At 38.1% G+C, this 25,027-nt stretch overlaps 1 protein-coding gene and 1 long non-coding RNA gene across 4 annotated transcripts in view; one reads left to right on the plus strand and one right to left on the minus strand.

The window, feature by feature from the left end:
- PTPRO (protein tyrosine phosphatase receptor type O) overlaps nt 1-25,027 on the plus strand; it is a 277,974-nt gene that overhangs the window by 236,202 nt on the left and 16,745 nt on the right. Inside the window, exons 16-22 of one of the 3 annotated variants that reach the window (XM_017873688.1) lie at nt 972-1,040; nt 4,334-4,417; nt 9,720-9,755; nt 13,501-13,582; nt 23,049-23,139; nt 24,238-24,314; nt 24,885-25,019. In XM_017873688.1, coding sequence (XP_017729177.1) covers nt 972-1,040; nt 4,334-4,417; nt 9,720-9,755; nt 13,501-13,582; nt 23,049-23,139; nt 24,238-24,314; nt 24,885-25,019 — 574 coding nt within the window. The remainder of the gene's footprint in view (nt 1-971; nt 1,041-4,333; nt 4,418-9,719; nt 9,756-13,500; nt 13,583-23,048; nt 23,140-24,237; nt 24,315-24,884; nt 25,020-25,027) is intronic. The other 2 variants (XM_017873696.1, XM_017873702.1) reach the window with 2 other exon arrangements.
- LOC108530684 (uncharacterized) overlaps nt 1-25,027 on the minus strand; it is a 92,987-nt gene that overhangs the window by 67,901 nt on the left and 59 nt on the right. The gene's annotated exons all lie outside the window — the stretch shown is intronic.

Here is a 25,027-nt window from a genome sequence, read left to right on the forward strand (position 1 = left end):
CGGGGTTTCACCATGTTAGCCAGGATGGTCTCGATCTCCTGACCTCGTGATCCGCCTGTCTCGGCCTCCCAAAGTGCTGGGATTACAGGCTTGAGCCACTACGCCCGGCCTCATTCCACTCTTTTATTCTAATCTCCAGTGATGAATAATACAGGTATCGCAATATAAGAGAAAGATTTCGGAGGAAGTAAACAATCCACTTGATCCACTATCATTCTAGAGAGGAAATCAAAATGCCATAAAACAAAACCCTACGAAGATTTTTTGCTAAAGATGGAAAATGCTTAGTTCATCTAGGAGAGTTTCCATATTACTATTAAAGGCTTTGTAAAAAGTAAATAAATATTATACACCAAATAGTTCAAATATTTATTTTAGAATCATGAATGCCCTTTGGAAAGGATTGTGAAGTGAATTCTTTTGGCCTCAAATAATTTGATTTGCAACCTTGCAAAAGATTATTTCATTTCGTTTTATCTTTCTGTTTTGCATTGTATGCCAAAGGGGAACATATGGAACTTGTATTAGCTTCTTTTTATTTATTTATTTATTTTGTTTTTTCTTTTTGAGACAGAGTCTTGCTCTGTCCCCCAGGCTGGAGTGCAGTGGCGCGATCTCGGCTCACCACAACCTCCGTCTGCCAGGTTCAAGCAATTCTCTTGCCTCAGCCTCCCGAGTAGCTGGAATTACAGGCACATGCCACCACGCCCAGCTAGTTTTTGTATCTTTAGTAGAGACAGGGTTTCGCCATGTTGGCCAGGCTGGTCTCCAACTCCTGACCTCAGGTGATCCGCCCAACTCGGCCTCCCAAAGTGCTGGGATTACAGGCATGAGCCACTGCGCCCGGCCTAGCTTCTTTTTTTTAATTTAATGCTATGGTGATAAGCTAGTAAAGACTCTCTTTACTTTTATGTCAACGTAAGAATGCTTTGTCAAGCAGTAACCTTGATTTTGTGGTTCCTTTAAAACAGGGAGTGTGGAGCGGGTACATTTGTCAACTTTGCATCCTTAGAGAGGGATGGAAAGCTTCCATACAACTGGTGAGTATTGTTTTGGAACAAGCTTCTACATAGTTTAACTGTGCTGTGTGTGCTCCAAAGTCAATTTTACTATCCTTTGGGGATAGTTTTGTCTGATTATCCTTTTGTAATTTCAGTGATGGTAGACTTCACTGGCTGGATCTTCACAGAATATAATGGTTTATATAAGCTCAGCGCAGTTCTGAAGTAGGGAAAACATCATGGTCTGCTCTGTATTTACAATATTAAACAAGGGACTGAAACAGTGGTGCACAGGAGCCCACACCTGTGCTGAAAAAGGGCTTAAATGCAGTAGCCACACTGAACAAGTGGTGGCTAAACGCAAGAGAATAGATTCCAATGAAGCAGCTTGAGACAGATCAGCATCTCTATTTTATTTTATTTTATTTTATTTTTTATTGTTTTGTATTTTTTAAGGAGAAAGAATCCTCCCCCGCTTTGGTCACCCAGGCTGGAGTGCAGGATGATCTCAGCTCACTGCAATCTCTGCCTCCTGGGCTCGAGTAATATTTCCATCTCAGCCTCCCGAGTAGCTGGGACTACACACACGCACCACCAAATCTGGCTAATTTTTAAATATTTGTAGAGACGAAATCTCACTATATTGCCCAGGCTGGTCTCGAACTCCTGGGCTGAAGTGATCCTCCCACCTCGGCCTCCCAAAGTGCTGGGATTACAGGTGTGAGCCACTATGCCCACCCAGCATCTCCATTTTAAACTCACATTTCAGTGCCTGAGGCAATAACAGCCACCACTTCTGTTAAAAAATTATACAGCCCAGGCTGGGCACGGTGGCTCACGCCTGTAATCCCAGCACTTTGGGAGGCCGAGACGGGCGGATCACGAGGTCAGGAGATCGAGACCATCCTGGCTAACACGGTGAAACCCCGTCTGTACTAAAAATACAAAAAAAACTAGCCGGGGGGAGTGGTGGCGGGCTCCTGTAGTCCCAGCTACTCGGGAGGCTGAGGCAGGAGAATGGCGTGAACCCGAGAGGCGGAGCTTGCAGTGAGCCGAGATCGCGCCACTGCATTCCAGCCTGGGCGACACTGAGCAAGACTCCATCTCAAAAAAAAAAGAAAAAAAAAAAATTATACAGCCCAGCATTCAGTTCTCATGTTTACAGATAAATAAATATCAAAGTCAGGGAAGTTTCATAAGAAAACATGGCTTCATTTTTCTTTATGCTTGAGTATTAAGGATGTGGAGGGAGGAAGTGTTCGAATTTTAAAGAGCGTTGTCAAGAGATTAAATTGGTTGACATTATACCTGACAATGATAGATGAAGATTAACAATCTTACCCAGTTCAATCAATGCCCAACAAAAGTACTAATTAAATAAACATTTAACATGAAACTGGTACTACTTACATGATCTAGTTTGTTTCTTTTGCAAGAAACTAAGCAAAGTATACGCAAATGAATATATGTCATATTAATCATTGTTAAGTTATTTCTTTATGTTTTCTAACTCCTAAAATGGTTAATCTTAAAGAAATACACATGGGAGACTGGAAATTTTACAGAATCAATGAGGGAGGGAGAACTTTATTTAGGATATAAATTTTACTTCCCTCAGTGTAGCTGATACTCTAGTTGAAAATCTAGTTGAAACTAGATTTCTTTTAATAAGACAGTATGTTGTGCCACTTTAAAATTTTAACAAGAATAGAATTTTGCTATTAAAAAACAACCCAACTGTGAAGAAAAAGAAATCCATCAACCCTTGATGGTGAAAAGTTAGGAAACGTTACTAGGTTTGTTCAAATATATTAGTACTCTTTCCAAAATTAAGAGATTGACTCACTGATACTTGTTTCTTGCCTGGTTCACCCTTTTAAAAGGTCCAATGGGAGACTGGTGATGAGTGGCCCATCTAGGAATCAGTCCGATTATATGTATTTAATACTTGTGACTCATGAGAGTTAGGTATTAACTAACTTCACAGCCAGTCACAATTCATAGAATTTATGGGAGACCAGTCATGGGAGAACTGCAGCAAAAGAGAATTCACTTCAAGATCTTTCTATAAAATCAAGCACGTCTTGCATCTCTTCACAAAGACAGTTTTGCGACTCTAGCATTTTCTAGCTGACTGAGAATAAGTATCTCAGTGAAGATTTGTAATAAATGAAGTGAAAAGGTGACAATATTTTTCCCCCTAATTCTCAGAATAACTATAGATGCAGTCACAAGGTATTTTTAAATCTATATTAATGGATGTTCTCTTTGACAAGTGGTTTGAATATCTGAAACCAGGCATTTTAAATCAACAGTCTGAATTAGAATTAAAGTGAAACTAAACTATTTTGCTCCTACTTAGCTGAATATCAGTGAGGTCACAGACTAAGTAGTTGATGAGCTACTTATCTTGAATGAATGATGTCAGAGTATCATCCATACCTCTGTTTTAAGGGTTATATTTACAAATTGTATAGTAATTTTAAAATAATACAGAAAGTCACACTTAGTAGTGCAGCTTTATAAGAATGTCTCTTAAAAGCTTAGTCTTCATCGGAATCAGTATATGTGTATATGTAAACTGACCTTTTTTTTTTTTTTTTTTGAGATGGAATCTCGCTCTGTCGCCCAGGCTGGAGTGCAGTGACACAATCTCGGCTCACTGCAAGCTCTGCCTCCCGGGTTTACGCCATTCTCCTGCCTCAGTCTCCCGAGTAGCTGGGACTACAGGCACCCACCGCCACGCCCAGCTAATTTTTTGTATTTTTTTGGTAGAGACGGAGTTTCACTGTGTTAGCAAGGATGGTCTCGAACTCCTGACCTCATGATCCGCCCGCCTCGGCCTCCCAAAGTGCTGGGATTACAGGCGTGAGCCACTGTGCTCAGCCTAAACTGACCGTTTCTATTTTCTCACACAAGCTGCTATTTAGCTGTCAAATTATGTTATAGAGGTTTCTTAAAATAGGCTTAAGCATAGGAAGAATAATATGCAAGAATAAGCCTCAAGATAACTAATGAGGCATTTAAGTGCTTCATTTGACTGAATGCAAAATGTAATCACCTGGTAGCAGACTAATTGACACAAAATAAGTTGAAAGAAATATATCTGATTACAATAAGGTCATGCATGAATAAAAACTGATTTTGTCAATATTGTAGCATTAAGCCCTCACATTTATATTTCACAAAATGGATTAATATTTAATTGTAATTAAGGTGCTTGTCATATTAATTAATCCCAGTAGGTAATTTACTTATATCTATTCACAGTTTATATTACTAACTCTTGCAACTTTTTCATCTTTCCATTTGTTATCTATTAATGCACACAGGCGTAGGAGTATATTTGCTTTCTTAACCCTGCTACCCTCATGTCTTTGGACTGATTATCTTTTGGCATTTTATATTAATCCTTGGTAAGTGATTTTTTTTTTTACTGTTTAACACAAACTCTTTAAAAGTCAGCTTTCAAGAAGTAAACAAAAGGAAAGTTTCTTTTAACTATTTTGTATGTTCAATAACATCTAAAGTTATTAATCACGTATTGAAGTGAATTAAAGCAGTTAACGGTACAAGGATGTTAACTATAAGGTTTTCTGTTAAATTTTTTTCCTTGATGTTCTTGGCAAGCCTTTTTTCCCGTTTAATACTGGTTATTTGCTTCTTCATTGAGTTAATCCATTGGCCTCTCATCTTTGCAAATAATGCCTTCCATTTTCCATTATCATCTTCATCCATTAGAGAGCTCCAAATTTCCAAGACGGTAGAAATGCATTAAGAAGGAGAAATCAGAGTCTATACAGTCCTCTGTATCTGAGGCCTCCTTGTTTTTATAATAATGCTAACTCAGTGACTATGAAACAGCTGACTATATGCAAGCCTCTTTGTATGATTATTTCATTCTCCCCCACAATCCTGCAGAGAGTATTTTAGTCCCATTTTAGAAAAGTGGAAATGGAGGCTTAAGGAGATTAACTTTCTTAAAAGCACATTCCGCTATGTACAAAATCCAGGTTCCAAACTCAGGTCTCTCTGAAATCTGTTCTTTCCTCTGTAAAGAGCGGACTCCTTGAATTTCTTATTTTCTTAACTTCTAGATCATTTTAATGATCAAATCTTGAAGTGTTTCTTTTGACTTTTTAATAGGTAATAATAAGAGTAACCTTGAATTCTGAGACTAAAGAATCAAAAACTATTTCTTTTCCTGTGCTGTAAGATAAAAGGTAGCGGTTTCCCAGGGAACTGACAAAAGAAGTAATTGTCCTTAAATATTAATATGTAGTGTTTAGGTACTAAATTATGTATAGACAGATCCATAAATGTGGACAACTTGAAAAGGTCTCAGAAGAAAACAATAAAAATATCTCATAGACTGGAAAAAAATAGCTTATAGGGTGGTGGTGTGGGCATGAGCAATCTGGAGCATTTATTTATTCAAAAAGACAACTGACCAAATATTCTTCAGCTCCTCCAAGGACAGAATAAATACAGCTGGCAGAATTTAGGATTTCAAGTTGCACTGGAAGAAACATAAAAAAGGATTTCCTCAAAATAGAGATTGTTAATTCCAGAATTCATATCTTCTTTAAAAAAAAAAAAAGAGACTAGAGGAAAGCTTTTGAAACAAAGTAGACATGATGTATAAGTAATTAAGTCAAAGGAATGTGCTAGATGCTGAGGAACCATTCACTGTTATTCTAAGTTCGTTGTTATTATGGTTTTTAGTATAGGGCTTCAGCATAGTCAACTCCATATTTTCAGTATTTGATATCAAATAGTTTTCACGTATGAATAGCACACATAAATTCCATTTCGACCTTTAAAATATACATTTACTTTTAACCGAACATCTACTAATCATCCTCAAATAGTGTGCCTATCGTTAAAATACTGATAGCAAATACCCATAAAGTATCCCAGATTGCAAATAAAATGAAAGAAAGATGCATATATCATTTCATTGCTTAATTCTCTGAGACTTTCTCATTTTTCACAGCTAATTTTTAAGCTTCTGTAAGGTAGGCCTGTGCGAATAAGCAAGTATTCCTTAATAGGTCTCGTTGATGAACATATCTTCAAATTTCAGCAACTCTCACAAGGTCTGCTATTTATAGTACCAATCAAATAGCACGAAACCCAACTTATGGGGAGAAAATACCCTTCAGTAATTTTTAGAAAAATCACCTTGAAACTGTAAATGGTTGTCTCCAGGTGAGAAGAGAAGGTAAAACATAGAGCTCCATGCTTTTCATCACTTCAGTAGATTTCACACATACTAACTAGTGAAAACATACTGGATATAAACTATGTTCTCAGCCCTTTTGTACAATGCCAGATACAAAAGAAGTGAAATTCATGTTCCCTGCTCATTGAAATACAGCTTCTACTCACACAACCACTCCAATTCCCTGTTTGCTTCATCTAATAACTTGTGGTTATTTTCCCCTGCTTTCATTGGCTAAAGAGTCATTTTTAATCCTCCTAATGATGTGTTTATCTTCATATTTCACCTACCCTGTTAACAACAGCTGTAAATAACACAGCCATCTCCCCAGATGCACACTGCCTAACACACTGTCCAACTTTCTTTCTAAACTGTCGATTTCTTGGAAATATATATTCCTGTTGATTTTCTAAAACCCATCTGATGTCACTAGTGGTTTGTTTGGAAATCAAAAAAACTCTTTCTCTCTCTCATAGTGTTGCTCGAATCTTTTCCTGGGGTGGTAGCAGAATCAGTGTGGAGCACCAGTGCCCAGTTAGGTTAGTCTCAGGATTGTGTTCTGCAAGGATTTCTGACTTTCATAACTTACAGTATGTTTCCTATCGAAAGAAATCATCTAAGTCGAACTAGCTATATCTAGATTTAGTGTTAAATCCTTTTTCTTTTTTTTAACTGCCATAACGACCCTCATGCTTTACTCAGGTATTCATCTGCTTGTTCTCAATCCTAAGCAGTTGGCATTTTAAGCAATAAATGGCATTTAGTTGAAAATGCTCAGCTTTACTCATGATGATTGCATGTTCTATTTGAAGAATGATATAATCCTAAAGTTCTTTTTAAGATTTGGGGATGGTTTCTGCTTACCTCATCAAAGAGTAAGCAGCACTTACAAAATTGGAGACTTTCAGAGTTTTGTTTTGTCTTATTTCAACCATTATAAATCCCACGTCCTTGCTATTGCTTTTTTGGAATGAATTGCAGTGTGGATGGCTTTCCAAGGCTGTCATAACCATGACTAACTTATGCAGAATGTATCTTAACTTTTGAAGTCATTAGGATTTTGAACCTTCCTAATGTAAGTGAAAGAGAAAAAATTACAAGTGCACAATCCTCTATGCATATATGCTGTATGTATGTCTGATGGGGGTTATTTATTGATTTGGAAAATCTTTTGCAATGAAAAGGCGATACCCTACATGTCCCACAAAATCGTCACTGTAACATGTGCACATATTGGCTCCTTCCAGAATGTGCTTAAGTTAAAATTGCTAGCAAAGTCTTAATCTGCATGAATTTTCCCCCTGTTTTAGTCTTGTTCTAGTCTTGGAATTAGCACAGGAATTGAAAATGTAGGAACATTTTATCAGTGTTGCTGTGGAGTTTCATAATTCAATCCTGTCATGTTCCACAGCCTTAGGATACAGAAACTCTTTGGAATCAGCAAGATCTAAATAGAACAATGCAAATTGTATACAAATCATGATTACTTTTGCCAATAAGTATATGATATGCCATACAAAACGTAGTATAATTATATATTATATTGAAAGTTCATTCAATAAGGAATGCGATTGAAAGAAAAAAATGTGTCTCTCCTCCATGAATCAAGTTTCTACACAGCTGCCGAGTAGTAGCAGCTTAATATTTCAGCACTGAATTTATTCAGTGTTACCCTCTTACATACATTTGTTACTTCCTAGTTTCCTTTAAAGCCTGTTTGGATAGGAAAGTATTTTTTTGTTCACTCCTGATCACAAAATATGTTGGCAGCCTCCTGACTTCACCAGAGCTGTTAGTCATCTCCGCTGACATTCTGCTTTCCGAAAGCACTGAAGTAATTGGCACTTACCACAAGAAGTAAATATGGAATTCCTAAAACTAACTAAATTACCATCACGGGGCTGAATAAAAAACACTATCAATAAATATTCCTTTAGGTTCCCAAACGTCTATAATATACAGCTATGTCCAACATGACAGTGTTTTTTGAGGGGATCAGCGAGAGGCAGAGTAAAAACTGGACTGATTTTTCCCTCTAAATCTCAGGTATGGAAGACAAAGAGGATGAGGGAGGAAAAAATAGAACAGGAACCATTGAATGGATTGTTTTCACTTAGAAGTGGGAGGAAATTAAAGCTACCTGAAAACCACAAACACCACTTGCCTTGGTGGATGTGTTCCTACATTTCCTGACCTGCGTTACTTTCTCTTCATCCACAAGTCCCATTTTTTCAATCAGAACATCACAAGCCCAAGTCTAGTACTCAATTGTTAAAGGAATCATTAAGTGAAATTCTGAGGGTAACATGGCAGAGATATTTTGTTTCAGTTCAATTGAATAAGCATTTATTGACCACCCACTATGTGTTTCATTAACGATGCTCAGCCCTGGGGGGAAGTTATAAAGTGAGTGTAGCAAGGTGTGTACCTGCAACTAACAGTCACACAATGTGAGAAACTCTCCGTTTGCAAAGTGCTGTGAAAGCACAAAGTAGTGCTTCATCCTGCTAAAAGCTTTCAGGAAGTGGAGATATCCGAACATTCATAATTGTGAATATAAATAAATATTTGGACACATTAAAGTACTAAGATTACAACTGGTTATTTACTATAGACTGTTTATTTTCTGAAAAGCGGGTGCTTCCATCAAAATTATGTAAAGACCTCTGAGAATTACTTACAAAATTTTGCTATAATGTCATTCATACAATCAATCATGTTTTCATATTTATTATTTATAGAAGATAATAATACAATCACAAAGTGCTTCGATAGATACTGTTAGCTTTAGATAACTTAGGTGAGTTGGGTGAAAACAATTACGGCAATTATCCCCTAAACAAATATAACTAACTAAAGCATGTATTAGCATTTCTTGTGTTTCAGCTTATAGACCTAGTAATGATGAAGAGCAAGCAGGAATAGGTCCATTTCTTCAGATAGCTTAAAAATTAGTTCAAGATGAAATAAAAACAATGCCATTGTAGAATTGTGTAAGATACATGTCCACACTGACAGCACACATTCACATCCCCAAAGAAAATGTCAGAAAAGTTATTTTAGTCTTTAATTAAGAAAACAACATTCCACCCTCTCTTTATTAGTTCTCCATTTTATTCCCCAATTCTTCCTGCCTGCCTGTAGAAACTGGAGTGTTCAGGTGGTAGATAAATACTTCTATACATTTACAAACTGCTCTAGCAACTTAATTGACAGCAGTTAAAAATTTCATTTCTAGAACTCAGTTCTTGGCAAATGGAAAGTATAAAGTGCAGATATGTTCATGCAATCTAGTGGAGTTTTAAAAAATGAATCTGAAATTATTATTATCTTCTCATGTAAGGAAAAGTAATTAAACAAACCTGATGTGTGTTAATGAAAATTAAATAAAACTGAGGTACCTGATGTAATTATTTAAAGCTCTTCAAGTTTAATTCTTATGTTAATCAGTTATTTTGCCCAGATAAATTTGTCTTTTCTTTTTTAATTATTAGGAGTAAAAATGGTTTAAAGAAGAGGAAACTGACAAAGTAAGTTTTTCTTACTATGTCATTTAAAAGGATGTTTATTATAATAATCTTAATGTTCCAATTAAAGATTGTTTGTCTTCAAATAGAAGAGATGCTTAAGAAAGAGGCAAATGCATATTATGATAGCTAAGCACAGTAATGTATTGGTCATTTATGCCTGAGTGGCAGTGGCCACTAGAAAAGTGTATCACAGAAATCACATCAGAAATAAGGACAATGTTTATCATATCAAATCTGAGAGAGTGGATCGTTAGTAATTTTTAAAGTCTTGGAGGAGGAAATGTAGTATTCTAAATATAGTATATGAAAACCTAATATTTAACTACATCAAAGAGTTTCAAAAATCCTTTTAGTATTTTGAAATTCTGTGTTTATTGCAGGAAAAGGCTTTTACTCTATTTGATATTATAATAAATACTTTGATAATGCTGTCTCAAGAAACCTGTATAATAAATAGAAAAGATAATGAACCTAGCCTATGGTTTTCCTTATCTATTAAACCATTAAATCAGAAGAATTACGATTGTGGTGAGTGAAAATTAACCCCCAGTTGATTTCAAAAGCCTATTAGATTATCACCTCCACACCTTTTCTTAGTTATATTTCTACCTATGAAGAGTGGAACTTTCCTTTATATAGAGTTTGTTCTTGATACCTGCCTAGATAGAACACTGGTGAATTAGTACAAGAAGGCAATTAGGGGGTCCAGCGAGGTCTGTGGCATCTATGCTTATAGAAAGAAATCATGAGTAATCCATGACATAATCCAAAAGAAAAGTTGATGTAAAAATGTTTCTAGTTAGTCTTAAGTGGCATATAATTTTATGGCATGTATGAAAACAGAGTAATTTTTTCTAAGTCAATTTCATTTTTTATTTATTTTATTTTAAATTTATTTTATTTTATTTTTTTGAAATGAAGTCTTGCTCTGTCACCCAGGGTGGAGTGCAGTGGCACAATCTTGGCTCACTGCAACCTCCATCTCCTGGGTGCAAGTGATTCTCCTGCCTCAGCCTCCCAAGTAGCTGGTACTACAGGCACATGCCACCATGCTTGGCTAATTTTTGTATTTTCAGTAGAGATGAAATTTCACCATATTGGTCAGGCTGTTCTAGAACTCCTGACCTCATGTGATCCACCCTCCTCAGTCTCCCAAAGTGCTGGGATTACAGGCGTGAGCCACCGTGTCCAGTCTCTAAGTCAATTTCAAAGCAGCACACATTCCATTGGCTCATACCAACTGATGTAGGAGAGATAAGACCAGACTGAATAGAGGAGAGGGTACCGTCAACTGGGAGGGATGATTTCACAAAAACAGAAAGACTTTGTTACCAAAAACTATTGGTTGGATTGGCAGGTGAGCTAAAGAGGCAGAGTCTAGAGCATTTTGAAGATAGTGTCCTCGGACAAAAAGGAGAGACTATCAAGGCTTGCTCCTCCCAAGACCCAGGCAAAGAAAAGAAGGAGAAACAAGACCCAGACAAAAGATATGGTAGAGATTAGGAGTGGTAGAACATACCCACACGCAAAAAAAAACTCACATCAATTCAGCTTCCACCTTCCCCCTCTTATTTTCCTTTGAGTCCTCTCTCCTTCTCTAGAAGACAGTTCTTGAGAAGCTTTCCTCTCACCTTTTTATTTGCCTTCTCTACCATTTCTCTTTCACTCCAAATGCCCCACCACTACCGTGTCCCCCTGGTTCTCATTTTCTATCTCCACTTGTCTTCATTCCATCCTTCCTTTCCTTCACCTCCTCTTTTCCTTTTTCCTCTGTAGGTATTTGTCCTTTTGGTCTTTGCTCCCTTCCAGCTTTCTTTTTCTTCTCCTTGTCATTCTCCTTCTCCCTATGTCCATTCTTCTGTTTGCTATTCCTTCCTCTCTCTCTCTTTTTCCCTCTGCTTCTTGCTTTTGCTTTTTTTTAACCCATAAATACTTTGTCTGGTTTGCCTTCAGTGTACATGTGCCCATTTTCCTAGTAACAAGATGAAAGCCAGAGTTGTTAAATCCAACTTTAAGGCCAATACACAGCCCAAAGACACCAGCCAGAGATTGCCGTTCTAAGGGAGTTCATTCCAGGAGAGGAGTCCCAACCTTAGCCCATTATTTTGGAAGGATAACAAGTTTGAAGTGGGACAAGTTCTGAACCAGGACTTACTCTCCCTGGATTCCAGTGAGAATTCTACTGCTTTGTAGACATGTGATGCTGGGCTACTCATTTAACTCTCTTAGCCGTGGCTCTTCTGCTGGAGCGTGGAGCTAACGTTGTCTATTCCTACCTCAGGGATCGATTAAGCAAGATAACGCATGTGAATATTTACGAAGTGTAGCATGTTTTATAAATGAGTTATTATTATTAACTAAAAACATTTCAAAGTATTCTCTGGAAGATATAACGCCCTCTAAAATTTACTAAAATATTAACATAAATGAATTCATCAGATGAGCTAATCAACAATTTAAATGAGCATTATTAAATACTACGTATTTGCTAATTAGACATAAGACCACAGTTAGGCCGGGAGCAGTGGCTCATACCTGTAATCCCAGCACATCGGGAGGCTAAGGCAGGTGGATCACTTGAAGTCAGGAGTTCAAGACCACCCTGGACAACATGGTGAAACCAAATCTCTACTAAAAATACAAAAATTAGCCAGGCGTGGTGGCACCTGCCTGTAGTCCCAGCTACTTGGGAGGCTAAGGCAGGAGAATCGCTTGAACACAGGAGGCAGAAGTTGCAGTGAGCCTAAATAGTGCCACTACACTCCAGTTTGGGTGACAGAGCGAGACTCTGTCTCAAAACAAAAAAGACCACAGTTAGATGATATAGGCTGAGTAACATGCCACGAGACCAAGGGAAGGGTCAACTATAAGGACCCTGCCAAAGTGGAAAAGCTTGAGTTAGATGACAGAATGTGGCATTCTGCAGAAGCAGAGAGCTACTTTAGACAGCACATTGGTTTAGGTAGGCTCTAGAGGAGATAAGCAGCTACAGAAAACTACAGGAGGTAAAATTGGATTCTTATTCAAAAAAAACAACGAAGTGAGAACTGCTGCTGCAGATGCAGAAACATAAGCTCAGGTGTGTTACTTGATTGAATCTAGATATGCAAGCCTCTAAAGATGACACTCCAGTGAGACCCTGGGAGCTTTCTAGACAAAAGTTTCATCCCACTGATCCTGCCTCTGCTTTGGAGAGACTGTAGCTAGCAGCACAATTCCTTATACTTGTAAAGCTGTTGAAACTTACAAAGTTCTTTATATACCGTATGTCAAGCTCGTAGCTATAACTATTGTATTTTATGGATGAGAACATTGACTCTGAAAGAGTTAGGTGATTCTCTAGGATAACACAGTCAATAAAGCAAAACCGTAATTGAAACAGGTCTTTGGAATCTATTCCTTTGTTATCTTCCATATGCCAGAGTTTTCTAGAGGCAACATATATGGGGGTGTTTATATGAGTATGTGTGTATATAGTACTGTACTGCTAGAGTAAGAGTCAAGTGATAATCTAGAGATTTCTCCTATCAAGGAAGCTGGATATATATGCCTTTCTTTTCAATTGCAATATATTAAGGATTGGTAACTTGAATCAAAAAAAAGAAAAAAAAAAAAAGGTGAGTGCTAACCTTAGAGAAGTAAAACTTCTATTTTCTCCAAGAAAATTAAGAAGTATGATATTAATATATTATACCTATCAGCAAGAATTTTAAAATGTATATATATTTCTTTGTGTTTGGCAAAGCCCGGTTCAACTGGATGACTTTGATGCCTATATTAAGGATATGGCCAAAGACTCTGACTATAAATTTTCTCTTCAGTTTGAGGTGAGTGGTTAAGGCATTTTCTACCTTCTATAATGGAAAGGGCCTGGGAATTGTGGGGTTTGTGTTGGGATCAAGTCCCTGCTCACTGGCAGTGCTTGTGATGTGTTTGCATAACAAAAAGGGTGTTGGCAGGTGGGGGTAGGAGGTGCTGATCTGCTGGTTCAGAGCAAGGGCTGTCAATCCTTGCTGACTAGGCAAGGCCTCAGGTGGCACAAATGAGGGGAAGAAGAGAATAGGTGCAGGTACTAAGGTAGCAAACATAGGTATAGTAGAAGCCATCATAATTAGGGTTTCAGGGAAATTGAGAGTACAAAAGAAAATGCAAGCTGAGGCATGAAGCCTGAGACAGACTTTCCCTTTCAGGGGATTTATAGTGTTTCTCATGCTTCTTAGGCCACAGTAGGGGCGAATAGTGGATAAAACTGACCCCCTTTGTGTCCTGGGCGTATAACATCCTGGAGTGGGGCCTTTCAAACTGTAGGACTCCTGGCATTCTACTTAATAATTTTTGTGCAGTTTTATTTTCTTTCCTTGGACACATTGGGGAGATAAATTTACACATGATTTGTGTTAAGAAAAAGATTGCCAACGTCTCTTTTTTTTCTGAAGGACACATATTTCTTTGGATCTAAAACCATGTGTCAGAAGAGATGGAAGTGAGTCTAAGATCTCAGCAGTGTGGGGGAAGATAATTAGTTCTCACTTTTTCTTACCACATATTTTATAGCTCATAACAGTCTAAATGGCCTCCCATCCTTCAGGTTTCTATAGCATGGCTTGAGTGTTCAGTGATTCAGGGAAAAGGGGAAGATAAAGTGATTTTTCTAAATTCTGCAGTTTTTTTGGTTTTTTTTATAAAGCCTTTTAAGTGCTCTTTTCTACTAAGGTAGCTGCTTTTTCTTCATTTTTTAAAATCATTTCTCCTTTCCACTTATCAGCCAAGGACAGCTGTAGTCTGCAAAAAGCATCAGTGGTCCTGGTGTGGAGACACTAACGGTGAATTTGAGGATGAGAAGAATCTTATACATTACCAAATACAAAGACCCCTAACTACCACCTGTGTCCTGAAAAATTCTACACAGAGCCTGCTCACTTATCCATTGCACGCAGGTGCCTAGGAAATTATAGATGCTACACCAAATGCTATACTCAAAGACATTCAATTTGAATTGGAAATGAATGATGAGGATGGCATTTCAGAAAGTATATCAAGGAAAGGAGGAATTTTTTCTAAGCAAACATGAGGCAAACCTGAGAAAATAAATAGCTAGATGATTCCGACAATGGTGATAGAAATTATGGTGTAGCTACACTTTTAACCTTATTAAAGTCACATTTTCTTAATTCCTGCATGCCCCTTGGTGGCACAGCTAGGATCATTACCTCCGCTGGCAACTCACAGTTTATGTCTCGAAACCCAAGTGTAACTATCACTGTTTCTGAATTGTATGATTATAAAAAATTCAACAAGTCATTTTCCAGTAAACATATTCTTTTAGTTGTGAGTGACAAAAACATAGCACAAACTAGTTTAGACTAAAGGAAAGGGGGTTTATTCAAAGGATACTAAGGTATCTCACACAAGCAAAGAAAGGGTTGAGTAGTTAAACCACGGGGAGGGAAGAAGCACAGTTTCAGGGATGACTGGAGCCAGGGACTAGAGCCCTGCAGAGGCCTCTCTATTTCTCTCTCTGCCTTGGTTTCACTTTGTTCACTTTGTTTCACTGAACACCGAGCTCTTTTTCTTTTTTCTTTTTTTTTTTGAGACGGAGTCTCGCTCTGTTGCCCAGGCTGGAGTGCAGTGGCACGATCTCGGCTGACTGCAAGCTCCGCCTCCCGGGTTCAAGCAGTTCTCCTGCCTCAGCCTCCCGAGTAGCTGGGACTACAGGTCCCCGCTACCATGCCTGGCTAACTTTTGTATTTTTAGTAGAGACAGGGTTTCAGCATACTGGCCAGGCTGGTATCGAACTCCTTACTTTGTGATCTAGCTGCCTCGGCCTCCCAAAGTGCTGGGATTACAGCTGTGAGCCATGACGCCCAGTCCAACCTCTTTTTCATGGTGAAAAGCAGCCAACAACAACCTTTGAGCACCACAGCCTTTTGTTTCCATGGTTTCCAAAGGGAACTCTTGTCTCTCGTTTGTAGTTTGAAAATTGACAGGGGAGGATTTTGATGGACAAGCCTGTGTCATGGTGCCCATTCAAACTAATCACAGCCAGAGAGGGCAGATGCACAGAATCTCTAACTGGAACCATGTGGTCAAGTAGTAAAACCTAAGAAGGGCATTATCTCCCAATAAAGAGAGGGTATTGGGAGAACCAGGCACTAAGTGATGAGCATGCTGTCTTTAGATATCACAAAACTATGAAAAGCAGAATTATAAATTGTATGTGCTAAATGTTCAATTTATAATATGCTGAGGGCTTTTATACATTCAATGGATAAATGGATACATTTAGCCTGACTTCATTGGATTTATAAGGGAGTCAGAAATGTGCTAAACTAGGAATCTAAAAACCTAAATCCTCACTACAGTGTGGCTACTAATTATTAACATTTTAAAAAACATGTTTTTTTCTTAACCAATTGATACATAACAAGTTGGGGGGGATGATGTATTACCTACAGATTTTTTATGTAGTGAACATGCTCATGTATAAGTTTCAATTTATCCAACTACTTTGTTGGAGTAATTCCTATGGATTGAAACTGCCCAGGCAAAGTATATGCAAAATCTGCATTTTGAGTAAATTTCCCATAAGTGGAGTAAGCTTTCCCAGTGTTTGAGTGTTCCCCACTTCCTAAAACTATACAAACAGTAGATACCCACATTTGTAATCATTGATAATGTCATATTACAAAGAAATTACTTTCTTATCTGTTAATGGTAAGCTACATCATCTTCATATAGCACTATTAGTCATTTGTGTTACTTCATTTTCCTCTGTTTCTTTTATTTTCATGTGCCTTATAATCTTCACCATTTTGTTACTGATTTCTAATAGCTGATTTATGATTAAAGAGGTTAACATTTTGTCGAGCACTGCAAGTGAAATATCATTTTTTCTCATTTTTTTATATTGGGGTTTTATTTGGAGTTTGTACAGAAGTCGTGTGCTGAAAAATAATCATGTTCTGCTTTTAAGTACATTTTCTCATCACCTTAGTTTCTTTATGTATAAAATGGGTGAGTTGAACTAGATCAATGGTTCCCAACTGGACAAGTACCAGTCAGCCCCCAGAGGAAATCTGAAAATGTGTGGGAGTGGTTTTGGTTGTTATAATAGCTTAGGAGGAGGATGCTAACAGTATTTTATGGAAGAGGGACAGGGCGTTAAATGTTCTTCATGAGTGGGACAGTCTTGCACAATGGAGAACTGTCCTAGACCAAATGTGTTTGAGAAATATGGGTTAAATATGGGATGAGGCTACAACCAAGCTTTATAACCCATGTGTATTAGTCAGGGTTCTCCAGAGAAACCAATGGGATGTTTATATAGAACGAATATGATTTATATAGAGAGAGATCTATTTTAAGGTATTGGCTTATGAGGTCATGGAGGCTGGCAAGTCTGAAACCTGAAGGGCAGGCGGGCAGGCTGGCAGGCTGGAGACCCAAGGAAAAGTTGAGGTTGCAGTTTTGAGTCTGAGGGCAATGGGGAGGCAGAATTCCTCCCTCCTTGTGGGACCCATCTGTTCTCTTCAGGCCTTCAACTGACTGGATGAGGCCCAGCCACATTACGTAGCATTATCAGCCTTCCTCAAACTCTACTTACATAAACGTTAATCACATATGAGAAAAATTCACAGCAGCAGACTGGTGTTTGGCCAAGCAACTGGACACTATAGCCTGGTCAAGTTGACATATAAAATTAACCATTACACCATGATTTGAAGGTCTTTAATATTGTTATTTATTATGATGCTCTCTTCATACATTTCTATTCTTAGAACATTATTGGTCATGTATGTTATTAATTGGGTGGTAAGTCCTGATATTGTTTACATGTTCTGGTGGGAAAACACAACTTACTCTCTAGGGCTCTGTTTTAAGTCACAGGCTTAGACTGTATGTTTTGGACTCACATTTGCTCAAGCAGTGGCCCACTGGTCCAATTTACTTCCTTTTTCATTTGACAGACTTCAGGTATTACCAGTCCTCAGTCCCATTCTGCCCCTACATCCTCAGAGTCAGTGTCAGGGTTTCCTCGCTGATTTTCATAGAAGTATTGTGCTCCTGTGCCTGATTTCAGGGTGTATGCTGGACTTTTCACATGGCAGCCCTCAAATTTTCTTGAAATATATTGATAGCTAATTGAGGCTTAAGGAAAAAAATGCTCCTAGCTCTAATGAGAATTCAGGAGGGTATGAGATGACCGAATCACCTTGGTCTAGATAATTCCAGCAGCTGAACTTTTACTTGTTCTGTTTATATTAATGCCTAGTATTTGTATTCATTTTTATGCTGACATTGAAATATCACATTTGCATTGAGAAATTACATCATTTATAAGTATTCTGCAAATTGAAACCAATGTCTGGATTTACATATATTACCAATACAGCTGTAAGTCATACATGAAGCTATATGAGTTACCAATTTGTGTTTACTGAATAAATTTCTTCTTTCCTCTGAATCTGATTTTAAATCTGCTAGAAAGATTATCCTTCTGATAAAAATATACACCTTTCCTTTAAAAGTCTTGGGACCCAGGGATTAAAACAGGTTCCTCGTTTTTTACGTTTCACATGGGAAAGATTTTGAAGAACCAGACCTTATAACCGAAATGTGAGAGTCCAGAAGACATATCACATATTGCTCATTCTGCTATTAATGCCTGTACTTAGTGCTTGTTCAGGATACTAGTAAAGGCCCTCACCATCTCTGTTCAGACATGTGGCTGCAAAGATAAAAAACAAACAAACAAACAAAAAAACAAACTACAGAACTGGCCGTGCAGTTCACAAGAGGTGACCTTTGATTTCTGGTAGTAGAATTTACTTACTATACATGGAACTTCTTCTGTCAACACCACGGGCACATTGTTTCTCTTCCCTTTTTCCATGCCTACAAACAAGTAATCTAGTAGTCTAGTTCATCTGGCTGAGATGTCCAACCTATCCCAAAGCAAACACCAAAAGCAAACTGACACTGTTACAGACCCTAAGACCAGAATACAGATTGTGCTGTCCTCAGAAGATGATGTTGCAGGTTATGGGGTAAATATTTGTGATCCCCCAAAATTCCTATGTTTAATCCCTAACCCCCAAAGTGATGGTATTTGGAGATGGAGCCCTTGCTAAGTAATTAGAATGAGATGAGCTCATGAGGGTGAGGACTTCATGGTGGGATTGTTGCAGGACTTTTCCTTAGTTCAGCTAAAGAGGAGGTCCTTGTCCATCTCACAGCCATGAAAATTTAGGTCACAGGCTGTTTGGAGGGTGAGTAAAACAGGGTTTTATTGGGTGAAAAGGAAGAAAAGGGAGAAACAGGGACTCTCACTAGGCTGGAGTCCCTGCTAGAGCACTTCCCACTGGCAGCTTGAATCTCAGGTTCCACACAGGAAGAGGAGAGACCAGGCTCCTTCCCCACTGCAAACATGGTGAACTTCCCGAGGCTCTACCTCTGTCAGCAGGCTAGTTGGAGTTTCTCCAAGGACCCCCTCCTACCTGACTGTCTCAGGATTAGCCAAGACAGTCTCAGGATTAGCCAAGACAAGATGCCTAAGAATGAAATCTACCTTGTTGGCATCTTGATCTTGGACTTCGCAACCTCCAGAACTGTGAGACATAAATCTCTACTGTTTAAACCACCACTCTCTAGTGTTTTGTTACGGCAGCCCAAGTCAACTAATATAATGTATATGCTTGTGCTTTGCTTTCCAAGACCTGTATGCTTCAAACACAGCCAACAAAACGTAGCCTGCTATTGGGTTTGGGTGACCGTATTAGTTCCTATGGCTGCCATAACAAATTACCACAGTTGTGGTGGTTTAAAAGAGCAGAAATTTATTCTCACAATTGCAGAGCCAGAATTCCAAAATCAAAGTGTCAGCAGGGCCATACTCCCCCTGAAGGCTCTAGGGAAGATTTTTCTTTGCCTCTTTCAGCTTCTGTTGGCCGCAGTGACTCCTTGGCTTGCAGCTGCATAACTCTGATCTGTCTCCATCTTTACATTCCTTTTCCTCTACTCCGGGATGATCTCATCTCATGTTCTTTAACTTAATTACAACTGCAAAGACACTTTCTCCAAATTAGATCACATTCACAGGTTCTAGGGGTTAGGACATAGACGTGTCTTATTGGGGATCACCAATCAACCCACTACAGATGACTGTATAGCCTAGAAAAAAAGGGTGATAAATTATATTTAGAAGCAAAACTGACAAAAGAAAATTCAAAAATGATTTATGTGGGTTTCAGGTTTATCACTCCATACTTTGTCTTCATAAAGATTTAAGCCAATGGAATTTCCATATGGTTGGAAAGAAAATAACTTCAAAGCTACTGAACTGGAAACTTAATATTTTATTTTCCACTTAGTGACAGGCTAAATTACAAAGGCTGCAAAGCATATTGTGTTTACATGCAGTTCCCACTTTGCTGCAATTCAACTTTGGCAACTTCCACTTACAGTGTTCAGCCAATTAAACCTCTCTTATCAACTTAGAGTATTTACAGCAAGAAGGCAACACACAGCTAAAGTTCTATCAGTTTAGTCAGCTTCCACATGTGCTCAAACACTCAGCCTCAATCTGTTTCCACAATTCCTTTTGTATCTGAGGCCTTTTCCCGTGGCTTACCAGTCTGTCCCCAAAGCAAGGAAACTGGGGGAAGAGTTATTGGTCTGCTGGCATACATGGCAAAGGAGGAAGAAATTGTGGAGCCAGGCAAAGCAAAACAAAGAATCATCGCAAAAGTATTTCACAATGATTATCAATAGTGCTGTATTAGTATTTGTTGAGTTAAATTATTCCATTTGATAGTCACTATAAAAAAGGAAGGTATGGAGAAATTACTAGCCTTATCTTACAGGTAATTGAACTGATGTTAAAAAAAAGAAAGTTAACTACCCTTCCACGAACATACAGTTTATAAGTGGCACATCAAAATATGTGAGATATTTTGAAAAAATATCTATGCATTCTAAAGGAGGTCGATTTCTAAAATAATTCAAGCAATTTAAATAAGCTTATAACTACCAAAAGGAACTAACCTAAACCTTACACTGATTTAGTTGAAATTTACTAAAAATAAGTTGTTTCTTACAAGAAAAATATAGTCAACCTTTGAATACCCTTTAAAATGGAATGCTCCATTATAAAGTAACAATGGCAAGCATCTACCTAAATATATTTGGCAAGTAAGTGCTTGAGATGGAAGAAAACCAATTTTGTGAGTTGAAAATCAAATGTAACATAGTTTGTATGTAAGACTGACATCAACTTAGTCCAAAGAACTTGAGATATTGTCATCTTGAAAAGCCAAAAGTGATGAGAAATCAAAGGAAGAGAGAAATCTGGGCAAATTTTGTTGGTTCATCCATGTTGGCTACAGTCAGGCAACCCAATGCCGTTAAGCACAAGGTAATTTGCCACCACGGATCTTCTATTTAAAAGCATCAGAAGACCCAATAACTTGATTAATAAAACATGTGCTTTGCAAAGAACAATTGCATAAAGACACAAAGGGCATGAAAGAGATATCCCTATTCAATACTAGAACATGGTCCAATGGGTCCAATGTCTCCAATTCTCTTCAAGAGTGTTAAAAGATGCTCCAAAATTCTTCTCCCAGGAAAGTATTCCTCCAACTTTGATTCCTTGAAGTAATAATTGGGAGGAATTATGAAGAGTAAAACTTGGGCTCAATATTAACTTTCTATAAATGTAAATAAAATTTCTAACAAGTGATTTCTGTCTCACTTAATAGTCTTATAGAAAGATGCACACTACGTGGTAATCCTGCTTATACACGGTTATGTACACTGTTTATTAATATTCCTCTAAAATTTGTATAGGAATATAACTAGATCCACTGCATTGGTTGTGCATTGTACAACTCCAGTGGACACCATTCACATAGACCACAATGTGAATGATGCCTCCAAGAAATACAGATGGCCTGACCACAATCCCTTTGTTTCCTATAAGACACATGGCGTAGCAACTTAGAAATCCACCTTACCCCATAACATACCATTTTTGAAGTGTGACGGTTATTTATATAAAAATTTCCTATCAGTGCACCTTCTGAAATGAGCTTTATAAGAGTACCAATATATGGAGGCAGACATTTGAATGTTCTTATTCTCACTAAAGGATTTTCCCCAACAACTACAGATCCATCTTTATGTTTGAGGTTTCATCACCAGATATTCAGATATTTACTACCAGATATTTAGTGACTGTTGATCCTATACTTTTTTTTTTTTTTTTTTTTTTTTTTTTTTTTTTTTTGAGATGGAGCCTCGCTCTGTCACCCAGGCTGGAGTGCAGTGGCTGGATCCCAGCTCACTGCAAGCTACAACTCCCAGGTTTACGCCATTCTCCTGCCTCAGCCTCCTGAGTAGCTGGGACTACAGGCGCCCGCCACCTCACCCAGCTAGTTTTTTGTATTTTTTAGTAGAGACGGGGTTTCACCGTGTTAGCCAGGATGGTCTCGATCTCCTGACCTTGTGATCCGCCCGTCTCGGCCTCCCAAAGTGCTGGGATTACAGGCTTGAGCCACCGCGCCCGGCCTAATCCTATACTTTTTAACATGGAGATTGTTCCCTACTCCTTCCTCACTCTTTTTTTACTATTTTCTCTAAGGCTCATTGCCTACAAGGAAAAAAAAAAAACGTAGATTCCTTCAGAGAATAGGAAATGTTTATACAAATTTCATAAACTTAAGTAACCCTATTCCTCTAAAATCTGAAAACATTTTATTTTCAAATTTTCATACCCTGAGTGTTATACGTATAGTTCTTACTTCTCCAAATGACCACTAAGTTATCCAAGGTATTTATGTGTTGTATTAGATAGCTATTACCACAGTAATGCTATATGAGAAACTACCTCAAAATCTCTACAATAACATTTACTTTTCTCACTCATGGGTCTGTGGAACAGCTGGGGCAGTTCTGCTTCAGGCTGTGGGTCAGAGTCAGGTCTGCCCTCTGTGTCTCCTCATTCTGGGACTAGCAGCTTCCCTGGTCATGTCCTTTTCATGGCAGATGGCAGACACCCAAGAGGGCAAACCAAACAAGCAAGTGCATTGAAAGCTCCCGATTGGACTTGATTTCTACCTAAGATCATTGGCCAAAACAAGTTGACAATAGTGGAGTAGAAGAGTACACTCCGCCTCTAATGGGAGCTACTGCAGTGTCATATACCAAAGGGCTTGTGAGCAATAAACCAGTGTGAACGATAATCCAATTCACACCATGTGTGGAAATCTCAAATCCATTCTCTGTCCTTTACAGGAGTTGAAATTGATTGGACTGGATATCCCACACTTTGCTGCAGATCTTCCACTGAATCGATGTAAAAACCGTTACACAAACATCCTACCATGTAAGATCATCAATTGTGCCAATCCTACCCATGTCTTTTAAGGGTTGAAGGACTGTCATTGCAGATTAATCAATTTCACCAATCTCTGACCACACCCAGCTGTGGTCTGGATCTCAAGGCCACATCTGAGATTGCACTGATCTCACTCTGCTTTGATGTCTTTAGATCTTATCATATGGAGGAAGATTTAATTATTGTGCTTTTAAATGAATTGTATCTGAACAAAAAGACTGACCATTTGGCCCTTTAGAGATTAGAAAGCCATAGTCAAATTGGGGACTGGATCACTTGTACTCTCATAAAATATTTTCAGTCAATTCATTGATAATGGAAAGAGGCAAATTGAAAGGCAATGCAATATATTTAAATTCCTTCTCTAACTTCTGACAAGTTATATAGTGGTTTAGCATTTTGTAATAAAAAGCAACATTCAAGAAAAAAGGTAATATAAAGTACTTACAAAACAATTAAAATACATTCCCGTTTATATTTCACTTTTCTCTCTACTACACGCTGTGGGAGCTAGGCACGAATGGAAAAGTGAGAAAAGGAAGGCTGAAAACGCTCTATAAAGAGAAGTCTCTTCTTGATATGGTTTCTTGATGAAATTAGATATATTATCATAATAACATTTCACATCTGTCCACAGTTCAGAAATTACTTCTTTCATTTAATGTCCACCTACAAAAGAAACCCATGCATCTTCTCTTCTCTAGGCTTCCTGAAAGTAGTGAACTCTCTGGACATCTCTAGGTGAAGTGAAAACTGTGTGCTTAGGCTACATACTATAGCTGTCCAATCAGTCTCACAGATATTTTAGTTCCTGAAATACTCTGCACAACCCCTAAACAATCCTGGAAACAATTCTTTCAAGGACAGGAGAGCTGGTAGTGAAAAAAAAAAATAGTGGTTGGAAGATATTCACTTATTTATTTAAACAACAAACTAAAGTTGAAGAATGGCTAAAATATCAGGCTAAAAATTATTATCTACCTACTCTGTCACTGACTGATTTAACGTAATATTGGATAGAGAGGGTCAAAATAATTTTTCCTTCCATCCTGAATTTTAATATTTTTTTCTCCTTATTCTCTACAGATGACTTCAGCCGTGTGAGATTAGTCTCCATGAACGAAGAGGAAGGTGCAGACTACATCAATGCCAACTATATTCCTGTAAGTAGAAAAAAAAAATCAGGCACCCCAGTGCTAACCCAGCCAGATAAAGACTATCAGGGCTATATGGATGTGTCAAACAGTTCAAAAGAGAGCCATTCGCAACCCAGCAATTGAATTCTAAAAAGTCTGCATTACCCCATTTCATAATAAAGAATAGAAAAAAAAGTCCATAGACTAGTAATGTTTCTCTTTCTTTATAAAGGACCAGTGAAAGCGTCCTTTATGTTTAAATCTTGTGTTTAAATTTCAGTTTCAGCAACCAAATTCAAAGGGTTCCACGCTAGCACCTGCACTTTTAAAATATAAAGATCGTTATTATTGTCATAAAAAGGTGTGGATGTGATTTTTGCAGCCTTCTGGAGAACAATGCTTACAATCACACAGACTAATTATGGTCAGTTACTCTGATAGCCTCTTTGATTAAAAAAGGAGAAAACGTTACATAGGTGTGTGATCCTTTGCCAATTTTATCACCAGTAAATTTTCAGTTTTTTTCCCATAGGCGTTGAGCAGCATTTGGTGCTGACAGTGGCTGGTTAGGTGATAATTTTGTCACTTATCTTTCAGGGATACAACTCACCCCAGGAGTATATTGCCACCCAGGGGCCACTGCCTGAAACCAGAAATGACTTCTGGAAGATGGTCCTGCAACAGAAGTCTCAGATTATTGTCATGCTCACTCAGTGTAATGAGAAAAGGAGGGTACGTAC

The sequence above is a fragment of the Rhinopithecus bieti genome, unplaced genomic scaffold (genome assembly GCF_001698545.2).
Source record: "Rhinopithecus bieti isolate Rb0 unplaced genomic scaffold, ASM169854v2 scaffold_110, whole genome shotgun sequence".
NCBI lineage: Eukaryota > Metazoa > Chordata > Mammalia > Primates > Cercopithecidae > Rhinopithecus > Rhinopithecus bieti.